The sequence below is a fragment of the Prunus mume genome, linkage group LG3, assembly GCF_029339155.1.
Source record: "Prunus mume cultivar Tortuosa linkage group LG3, ASM2933915v1, whole genome shotgun sequence".
NCBI lineage: Eukaryota > Viridiplantae > Streptophyta > Magnoliopsida > Rosales > Rosaceae > Prunus > Prunus mume.
In genome coordinates this window covers 24,957,211-24,968,237 of record NC_142700.1, presented here as the reverse complement: position 1 = coordinate 24,968,237, position 11,027 = coordinate 24,957,211, and the positions used below count along the sequence as shown (strand labels likewise).

The 11,027-nt window shown below is 40.9% G+C and overlaps 1 protein-coding gene across 1 annotated transcript; it reads left to right on the top strand.

The window, feature by feature from the left end:
- Positions 1–9,255: 9,255 nt before the first annotated feature.
- Positions 9,256–10,102, top strand: LOC103327201 (uncharacterized). Its single transcript, XM_089048807.1, has 2 exons — positions 9,256–9,576; positions 9,692–10,102. The coding sequence occupies exons 1-2, from the start codon at positions 9,256–9,258 to the stop codon at positions 10,100–10,102; spliced, it is 732 nt and encodes a 243-aa protein (XP_088904933.1).
- The last annotated feature ends 925 nt before the right edge of the window (positions 10,103–11,027 follow it).

The following is an 11,027-nucleotide window of genomic DNA, read 5'->3' as shown; positions in this document are numbered from 1 at the left end:
CTACAGAGTAGACAGCCTCGATGCCTCGATGTGGTGGTCTCGTTCTTCGATATCTAAGACATGGGGGCGCAAAACATAAAATGTGAGTGGATGAAAACAAAGTGTTTAACATAATTTATATGCAATTGTATCGGTCTTTTTGGCCAACACGGCTGACAGAAGGAACTTTTGGTCCTTCTTCTTTTGAATGGCGGGCATGCCACCACCAAGCCACAAATTTGGGCTTGAATGGAATGTGAGTAGATGGATATGTTATGCTTCTAACTTCTAATCAAACGATTGATCTGCCAAGCAAGGAACCTCCTCTTGGCCTAGGTTCTTTCACTTCCTTGGGCACGAGGATGGTTAGGCTTCGTATAGATGTTTTTGTGATTTTTAGGTTTTTTAAGCAAAGACAGTGCAATTAAATTAAATGTGCATATTTAAATATAAAGACAAAAAGTAAGGTGTGATAAATAAAGTATGAATGAAATAAAGCCGATAAGAACAATAAGAACAATAAACTGAAATAAACTTGAAATTAAATTGAATGAAAGTGCGATAACAATGAAGAGTAAAGCAATTAAAATAAACTTGAATTTAAATGACAAGAAAATATAAATTGAACGAGAATTTAAACTTACACTAGGAAAAGGAAGAACTTGCTACACTAGGTGCTTGAAAAGTAAAATCCCAAGTCTAGGAAAAGAAAAGTGCAAGATGAAAGATAAGTTTGTCTATCTGATGTTGTGTGTCTTCTGCCTTTGTTTGGTGAAATTTATATAGAGTGTCTGTTGGCCCATGGGTTGGCCATTGAATAGCCCAATGTCAACTCTTTTGAAATTTCTTTCCTTTTGAGGCCCCCTCAAAATCAGTGGGATTGCATTGATGGAGATATTCTGACATGCTTGATTCTTTCTTGTTTTAGAACATTTGGACTTATTATCAACCTCCTTGATTTCTTTCCCTGTGAAGCCTCCTCCATGTGCATATATTCTTTCGGAAATCCTGGGGCTCGAATAGGTGGCTTGAGCTTAGACCTCCGAGCTTTCTTAAAGGGCCATCCATTTATAATACATAATAGAATTCTCATATTTGAACTACTCAAAATCCTCCAATCCGGCCCATCAAAAAGACCCCGGCCCTGTTCTCATATCTGTGTACTTATATATACATATACATATACATATACATATACACATATACATATACATATATATATATTAGATAAATACTGTTGAGGCCCAAAAAATCTAGGGTTGGGCCCAAATAAATTCCCGGCCCAGTGCTACTGACTCATGAAAAAGACCCAGTTCGAAGCACGTGAAATTCGTCATGACACTTGCACAAGCCACTACCACGTGCCATACCAAATAAATATGCAATCCATCACGCTAAGAATTGAAATGAGCCTAAAAAATGCACTGGCTCTACAATCCCATGCTAATTATCCCGTCAAGCATCATATCCCTTTTCAAAGACGATAAAATTCAAGCACGCTAATCGACATGCAATGCCAAGCGGAAAATTATTATTTTTACACCTAGCCACGCTACAAGCTTAAGTGGGCCCAAGCCACGTAAATACCCAAGGCTTCCTGAGTAGGTTGTGGTATGGATGGTAATGAGCTTTCATTAGGCCCATTGACGAGCCAAGAAATGAAAGTTTTGGGCTGATTGGAAGCCCCAAAACTCAGCCCATTTCTTGAGGCCAAATATGTGGGTAAGCATAAAAGAGAGAAAAACGCCTGATACTCTAGAGGAAAAAGCCCAACACTTTAGGAAAAATTAGCCAATCATCTCAATAAAATAGCTGATCACTTTAGGAAATTAGCCCATTTCTTTAAATGGGCTCACCCATCACTTTAGCAAAGCCCAAGCAGCCAAGGAAAATATCTATAGTCTCCAACACTTAGCCGGAAACATGGACCACGATGAAAGCAAAAATATTTATGTTTGTAAGCTGCTGGGAGGCTCCAACACGTGGGCATAACAAACCTCAAAGAGGAATATTCAAAGAACCAGAGGATAATAGCGCACGCAAAGAAGGGGCACCCCTCAAACCAACGCCCCTACCAATTTCTTTCTCCTACTAGCTCTTGCCATGGAAAAAGGGAGGAAAGAAGGTGAGGAGGTAGTCAAAAATAGGAGTTCAACATGGAAGCAGCTGCAGGAAGACCTTAGAACTCCCAAAAATCTTGTCTTTGTGTGTTTGGACAGAGGAAGATTTCATAAAATGGGATGAATCGAAAGGAGAGAAGAGAAACGAAAGGGGAGACTTGGCTAAATTGGAGAGAACCAATTAGGGTTTCTTGAGAAGGAGGAGCTTCCAGCGGCTATAAAAGGGGCCATCTTCTACCCATCAAAGGCAACCCACATCAAGAGAGCAAGCATTATCTCTTATCCCTGAAGCCCTGCAATTTCGTGCCCTATTCCTCCATCTTCTCCCATTTTCTCTTCTGGTAAATCATTCTAGAGCTTGATAGAGCTTTCGTCAAGGTGCTGGAAACTACTCAACACACCCATTGTTATTCCCCCATCTCTCTCTCTCTCTTGAACGAACCCTCTTAGAATCCATTTCCCTTTGCCTTAAAACCCTTGTTTCTCATAGGAACTCACAACCCTCTCTCTCTCTCTCTTTAATACTAAACTCATGACTGCTTTGCTTCCATGCCACAAGCTTCTCGTGCGAAGCTAAGAATCTATCTGTAAGCCATTGTTGGTTTAATTGGGAGACCAAGGTGTTTCCTAAGGCTCAGCTACCCTTCCGAAACATTCTTGGGGTCTGCTCCTTGAACTCTGATTCAAGGGAAATTTCATACATTTGGCTCTTTACAGCAGCCTAGGCCCATCAGTAGCCATCGGAACGAAAAAGCCCCTAGAAATACAAAAGAAGTCAAACTTGAAGTTAAATTTTGATTTTAGTTAGAAGAGTATTTTGGTCAAGTGTGCGCAACACTTGCCAGGTGTCAGACACGCACAGGGTTTGACTCAGATTCCAAAGTGGAATTTGGGTTGGGTCTTGTCAAAGAGGGTGATCCTAAGTACTATTGTTATCATCAGTTTGTGGGTCATCCAACCATCGCTTATCAAACTTTGATGAAGATCTTGCATGCCGAGATACATGACGGAACTCTTAAGCTACCCTTTAAGAGGCAAGCTATTGTAGAAGACCCTTTGTCAAAATGAAGGGGGAAGGAGATGGTTGCTGTCATTACATGCTTCGATGACTTGCTCGACAACAATGCATTGTGCCACCCGTGGAAGAATGACTCAAAGCCATCGGAGACTATTTGGGAGCCTTGCGAAAACATGGAGAAAGTCTACTGGCATAAACATTCAAAATCCTTGAGCTATAACACCCCATGGCTACTTGCTAATGGATGGGAGAATGGTTCCAGCAGCAAAGTATTCACATTGGACATGCCGGAAGAACGCCACTCGGGGACTTCCTTTGGTCAGCAAGATCATCAAGAGACAGCTGCCGTAACCACTCATAACCTCACAGAAGTTGAAGAAAGTACAATGGGTTATGAGCTACAAATTACTCTTTGATTAGTTGGGTTGTGAGCCGCATGCAAGTAAAGTAGCAGCTATGGCTCTGTTAAATATCTCTGCAGAGCATGGCAGCCTGGTACAACACATGCCAAATACATGCCAACCTAAGCCACAAGCTTTCATGCTATTACAAGTCATGCACACCCCTTGGCCCTTTCATACTTGGGGGCTTGATTTGATTGGAGTATTCATCAATGCAAAATGGATCAAAACCTTACTATTGCTGAGTTGCTTTTGCACATATCCTTTTGTTTTTAGCTTTTCAAATTTATTTCAAAGATGAACTCCTTTTGTGTTTTCACCATATGCTTTCACAACTTTTGTAGAATGCACCGCTATTATGGCATGCCAAAGTGTAAGATGATATTTGCAATGAGAATGGAGTATTTTTGAAAAGGAAAAAAGCCTCTAGAATTCTTTCCTTGCTTTTACCTTCTTCTATTTTGCAAAACATGTTCTTTTTTTTTAATTAAAAAAAAACATAGGCAATGGGGCAAACATTTTGTGATCTTTTAAAAAAATTGCCACAACCCGATCTTTTAAAATCTCAAGCAACTCATGCATTTCATTATTTCCAACCAAGCGAAGTGTACAAAACAAGCTGGAAATCATTATCTCAATGCATTCCAAACCTCAACAATCCTTACATTTCATTATTTCCAACCAAGCAAAGAGTACAAAATAGGCCAAAACTTAATATCTCAAGCATTCTAAATCAAAAGTTATGGCAGAAAGTATGTAACAAAGTTGAGGTTCCAACAACATGAGCTTTAGGCTCTCCATAAAAATAAAAATAAAAAAAAGAAAAAAAAAGGGGGATACAACTGAAGCCCAAATGCAGCCAATTGTGCTACAGGTCAATACACCCTGCGGTTTCCAAAGGAAACGCTACTAAGCACCAAGCCAGCCAACCCCCCACAACAAAGAAATGCGACCTGCATTGCGAAATAAGGACAGATGTTAGAGAAAGATGGTGTTGGAAGATATGGCCTTGCTATAAATAAATAAATTATATATATTATAGTGCAAAGAAGGAGAAGTCGGTACCTCAACTATATCACGGTGCATGACTAAAAGAAGTGCAGAGAGACGAACCTTTCGATGTTTCCACCACGCACCAAGTGCCATTCTTGGTACCTCATTTGTCAAGGAGAAGGTCTCATAGCTTACGACACTGGCTCTCTAATTCATGTTCCTTAAGGCTCAACACATTAAAGACAACTCTTGCTTAAGGGTATTGGGCATGCATCTTTATACTACAAGCAGCTCGTGCTTTAAAAACAGTGTGTGCTATAACTTCTTCTAAGTATCAAGCGGGAAGTCCACGCGAGGTCCTAATAAGAGACATGCTTAAACCCTTTTAGCACACTACTGTAAGGTCGAAACGATGTTTCCTTTGCAAACTTTTATCATTCGCAAAACATCTTCGGTAGTTGGGTCTGCCAACTCACAATTGAACCACTCTAGCCAGCCCTTAGTGTGATGCTACAAGGGTATTGAAAAAATCAAGTGGCCGCTGGAAACATGCAATTTTTTTTTTTCTATATAACACCTGGAAATGAGAGTAGCCTCCAAAGCTTACCCAGTGCCTATGATCAAGTCTTGGCAAGTGTTTCTAAGCGATGAAGGTAGTTGTCTCTTCTTCAGCTCATCGTGCAAGGGGAAATAGGCCATCACTCATCACATAGGTCATTATGACTTATTACGTGAATCCCTGCAAGAATTGCCAATAAAGAATATGCTGCAAAAGGGCAAAGTATCAAGTTAGTTCTCTGTGTTAAAGCCAAGCTATCTCCACACTAGCATGCAAGCAATATAAACTTCACAAGCCAAGCAAAGCAAGCTATCTCATGCCAAGCGAAATACATAAATAAATAAAAAGGTTTCGAAGCATCATGCAATCTATTACTCGAGCTCATGGCAAGCAAATTTCTCTCCCAATAATACAAGATTCAAGCATTGCAAAACATGCATCATGTCAATTTCTTAACAACCATTTTCCCGCTACATAGGAGAAAGCCCAAAGCTAACTCAGCACGTGTTCACAGGAAGAATGAGCCTAGGCCAAACACCATTCTATGTCTATGCCTACAAAGTCAAAAGAATAACTCACGTTTCCAACAAAAGAGCAAAACTACTTATCGAAACCGGTGCTCTCAAAGCTTCCAACAGCAAGGAATGCGACACAAGGTTTCGACACCTTTACCTTTCCTGTTAAATATCTAGCACAAAGAGGCCTAGCACACGATAAAATGAAGAAAAGAAAGGGGAGCAATCCATACAGGCGACTCCTCCACACTATTTACACAAAGGCACCCTTCCAGACTTGCCCTGACACAAACCCGCCTTTTCCAAAGAAGTATGCCATGGGTACTCTCGTCGCAGCGACAACAAAGAATGGATAGGTCTAGAGGTTTGGCGCTTGGCTGCCAAAACAAGAAAAGAAAAACCCCATGAGGATGACGAACCCAACAAGCCCCACAATAGATTCAAGAAATTTCAAAGAGGAAAGGGCATACCCTGTTAATCACCTCAAAGGACGGTCTTAGATGCACCAAGAAAGAAGGAATTGGGAATTTTGGAAGAAAAGTCTACACAGAGATAATCTCTTCCAGCAACGGCAAGTGGGTTTCGTTGTGCAGGGAATGACAAAGTCGTGGCTTGAGCTCCCTTCTAGCGGCTGAAGACAGGTGGTTCTTCTTGATCTCACTCTCTCTCTCTCTCACACACACACTTTGAGTTCGTTGATGGAAGAAAATGAAAAAGAGGAAGGAGGAAGTTGGTATATTGGAAACCACAAATAATTGCTGGAGCTTATGAATTTGATTTTTAGGTCGGGTTTAATTATTCGGCTCATTCTAGCACTTATCCATGACCCTAATAATTAAGGAGGCTAATGTTGAGGACCAAAAAATCCAGGGGTGGGCCCAAATATATTCCTGGCCCAGTGCTACACCTCATTAAGAAAAGACCTGGTTCGAAGCACGCGAAATTCGTCATGCACTTGCACGAGCCACTACCACATGCCATGCCAAACAAATATGCAATCTGTCACGCTAAGAATTGAAATGAGCCTGTAAAAGGCACTGGCTCTACAATCCAATGCTAATTATCCCGTCAAGCATCATATCCCTTTTCAAAGACGATAAAATTCAAGCACGCCAATCGACATGCAATGCCAAGTGGAAAATCATTATTTTTACACCTAGCCACGCTACAAGCTTAAGTGGGCCCAAGCCACGCAAATACCCGGGGCTTGCTGAGTGGGTTGTGGTATGGATGGTAACGAACTTTCATGAGGCCCATTGATGAGCAGAGAAATGGAAGTTTTGGGTTGTTTGGGAGCCCCAAAACTCAAGTCCATTTATTGAGATCAAATATGTGGGCGAGCATAAAAGAGAGAAAAAGGCCCAATACTCTAGAGGAAGAAGCCCAATACTTGGAAAAATTAGCCAATCATCCAAATAAAATAGCCTATCACTTTACGAAATTAGCCCATTTTTTAAAATGGGCTAACCCATCACTTTAGCAAAGCCCAAGCAGCCAAGGCAAATATCTATAGTCTCCAGCACTTAGCTAGTAACGTGGAACACAATGAAAGCCAAAAATTTTATGTCTGTAAGCTATTAGGAGGCTCTAGCACGTGGGCACAACAAACCTCAAAAGAAGAACATTCAAAGACCGAGAGGATAAAAGCGCGCGCAGGAATGGGCACCTTTCAAACTAACGCCCTTACCAATTTATTTCTCATACTAGCTCATTCCATGGAAAAGGGAAGGAAAGAAGGTGAGGAGGTAGTTAAAAATACGAGTTCAACACTGAAGCAGCTGCAGGAAGGCCTTAAAGCTCTCAAAAATCTTGTCTTTGTGTGTTTGGACAGAGGAAGATTTCACAAAATGGGATGAATTGAAAGGAGAGAAGAGAAACGAAAGGGGAGACTTGGCAAAATTGGAGAGAACCAATTATGGTTTCTTGGGAAGGAGGAGCTTCTAGCGGCTATAAAAGGGGCCATCTTCTACCCATCAAAGGCAAGCCACATCCAGAGAGCAAGCATTATCTCTTATCCCTGAAGCCCTGCAATTTCGTGCCCTATGCCTCCATCTCCTCCCATTTTCTCCTTTGGTAAATCGTTCTAGAGTTTGACAGAGATTTCATCAAGCTACCGGAAACTACTCAACACAGCCATTGTTATTAACCCATCTCTCTCCCTCTTCAACGAACCCTCTTAGAATCCCTTCCCCTTTGCCTTAAAACCCTTATTTCTCATAAGAAATCACAACCCTCTCTCTCTTTAATGCTAAACTCATGGCTACTTTGCTTCCATGCCACCAGCTTCTTATGCTGAGTTAAGAATCTATCTGTAAGCCATTGTTGGTTTCATTAGTGAAGGAGACCAAGGTGTTTCCTAAGGCTCAGCTACCCTTTCGAAACAATCTTGGGGTCTGATCCTTGAACTCAGACTCAAGGGGCAATTTCATATATTTGGCTCTTTACGAGTCCAGTCTATCAGAGAAGCGAAAAAGCCCCTACAAATACAAAATAAGTCAACGAGGGCTCGGTCCAAAACCCTCCAGCCCATCATCATTTTTTTTACCAAACCTTAAAAGTCCAGCCTCAATCCCCCAACTCAGGTTGCTCCAAATCTCGACCGCTATTCCTTCAATCCAACCGTGCCTAGCCGCATCTCGCAAGCCTCCGGTCATTGCAACTCATCCATTCCAGACCTGGCTGCAACTCTCCTTCCAACTCCAAACCCGGCAGCGTTTTTGCAAGCCCCAAGGCTCCAAACATGGCCGTATTTCCTTCAATCCAGCCATTCCCAGCCTCACCTTGCATGTCTCCATCTGGTCTCAACTCATCCATTCCATACCCGGCCACAACTCCCCTTCCAGCTCCAAACCCGGCCCCATTTTCGCAAGCCCTAAGGCTTTAAACCAAGTCGCACTTTCGCAAACCCCAGCTGCTGCGAACACAGTTCAGTGAGTTGAATTTCCGGTTTTAGCGGACTAATTCCAAAATCCATTGCCAAGTTTCAACACCCCGGGCAGCCAGATTTCCACACCCTAGGCAGTTTGTGTTTCAAAAGGTGCGCGGATTAGGTGAGTTTTCAACACCCCCAAACATTGCCCCCTTGACTTGTTTAGCTCAGAATTGGTGTAGAGGTAAGCAAATCGAAACTTGGGACCTTTCAATTTCAGAAGTTTGAGATTTTTTGCTTGCCTTGTATGTTATTTAAACTTTGAATCAAGTTGGAATTTAGGAAGATACCAATTAAATTGGAGGGACTTTTGAACTTCCTATTCATTAAAAACCCTAGGTATTACACACATGATGCAGAAGAAGATGTACTCCCATTGAATGAAGCTTCCCATATGAACAACTCTTTGCTGTTTCTTGACGAGCTACCATGGTTTGCCGATATAGCCAACTACCTTGCCAAATAAGTCTTGCCCCCTAATCTTAGCACTCAACAATGGAAGAAGTTCTTCTCTACGGTTAAGAATTACTTTTTGGATGAGCCATATTTGTACAAGCATTGCCCGGATCAAGTTATAAGAAGGTGCATGCCAAAAACTGAACCAAGATAGCATTCTGAACTTTTGTCATAAAGGTATTGCAAAATGGATTTTTCTAGCCTACACTCTTTAAGGATGCATATTTGTTTTGCTCTACTTGTGATAGATGCCAACAAGTTGGAAATATTTCAAAAAGGAACGATATGCCGCAACAAGGATTACTAGTAGTGGAGTTGTTTGATGTTTGGTGCATTGACTTCATGGGACCCATCCCATCTTCCCTTGGCAACCAATACATTCTTGTCATTGTAGACTACGTGTCCAAGTGGGTAGAAGCAATCACATCCCCAACGAATGACCACAAGGTGGTTCTCCGTTTTCTACAAGGCACCATATTTCCACACTTTGGCACAGCTCGAGTTATTGTAAGTGATGGTGGAGCACATTTTGTCAATAAAGCTTTCAATGCGCTTATGGACAAATACAACATTCATCACCGAGTTGCAACCCCGTACCACCCTCAAGTGGAAATATCGAATAGGGAAATTAATAAGATTCTTGAGAAAACTATTAATGCATCCAGCAAGGATTGGTCTCTTACATTGACTGATGCACTGTGATGCACTGTGGGCATATCAGACTGCATACAAGATGCCAATTGGAATGTCACCATTCCATCTAGTTTATAGTAAAGCTCATCATCTTCCTATAGAGTTGGAGCACAAAGCTTATTGGGCAATCAAGAAGTTGAATTTCGATTACCAAGCCGCCGGTGATAAGAGAAAACTACAATTGAATGAGTTGGACGAGCTAAGGAATGAAGCCTATGAGAATGCACGAATTTACAAGGATCGAACCAAGATGATGCATGACAAAGCTATTGTTCACAAGGGGTTTGCCCCTGGACAAAAAGTTTTACTCTACAATTCAAGACTTCAACTCTTTCCAGGCAAACTACGCTCTAGGTGGTCCAAACCTTTTGACGTGACTCAAGTGGCTCCTCATGGAGCTATTACGATAAAGAATTTGCACAATGGGAATGAGTTCTAGGTCAATGGACAGCGGCTAAAGCACTACATGGATTCCACAGTTAACATGGAAGAAGTAACATTCTTTGTTACTTTTGCACCATCGTAGACATCCGAAAAGTCTAGCTCATGACTTTAAAGAAGCGCTTCTTCGGAGGCAACCCAAGTTCTAAATTTTTCCTTTGTTTGTTGACATCATTTTAATTATTAGTTTTGGTTTAATCATGTTTCTTCTTTGTCTTAGGTACATTGACGGTCAAGTAAACTAATTTGGGGGAGTTTGTCACGTTGTCTATCTTCTCTCGCTTCGACAAATGCAATGATTTGCTCATCTACGTGCCTACAAAAACCAGGGAAGTTCTCACACACACACACTCTCTCTCTCTCTCTCTCTCTCTCTCTCTCTCTCTAATTGCTTTTGCATGACTTAGTTTTCTTTGTTTTAAACATTGAGGACAATGTTTGGTTTAAGTTGTGGGTGTTTGAGTTTCTTCATTTCATTTTGGCCGCAACACCTGCTGTCTTTTTGTCAAAGCCTGTTCTTTTTAGCTGCTGTTTTTGTATTTTGGCCCACATAGTGTTCTTCATTATTTTTTGTTCTGAATCCAACTATATAAAGAACGTCAAATTGGGTCAAGTAATTTTTGAAATATGCCTAATTCTTTGCACCTGGGTCCAAAAAAAAAAAAAAAACTGCTCTTATTTAACTGGTTTATGTTTTTATGCAGTTTAAGTTTCTTTGGTTTCGTTTTGTCCATTTTTATAAAGAATAAAACTCAACCAAAAAAAAAAATTTAAGAAAACCCAAAATTATTTTCTTCAAGTTTTTACTTTTATTTGTTTTTTTGTAGAAACTTCCCAATTATGTGATGAGATTTGGTCTTTACCTTCAATTAAATTCCAACACAATGTAAGCATGAAAAAAATTCTTTACATTATCTTTGTGT

Coding starts and splice junctions, on each gene's coding strand:
- LOC103327201 (XM_089048807.1), top strand. CDS start 9,256: ATGCCGCAACAAGGATTACTAGTAGTGGAGTTGTTTGATGTTTGGTGC. Junction 9,577..9,691: donor CAACCCCGTACCACCCTCAA/GTGGAAATATCG, acceptor TGGGCATATCAG/ACTGCATACAAGATGCCAAT.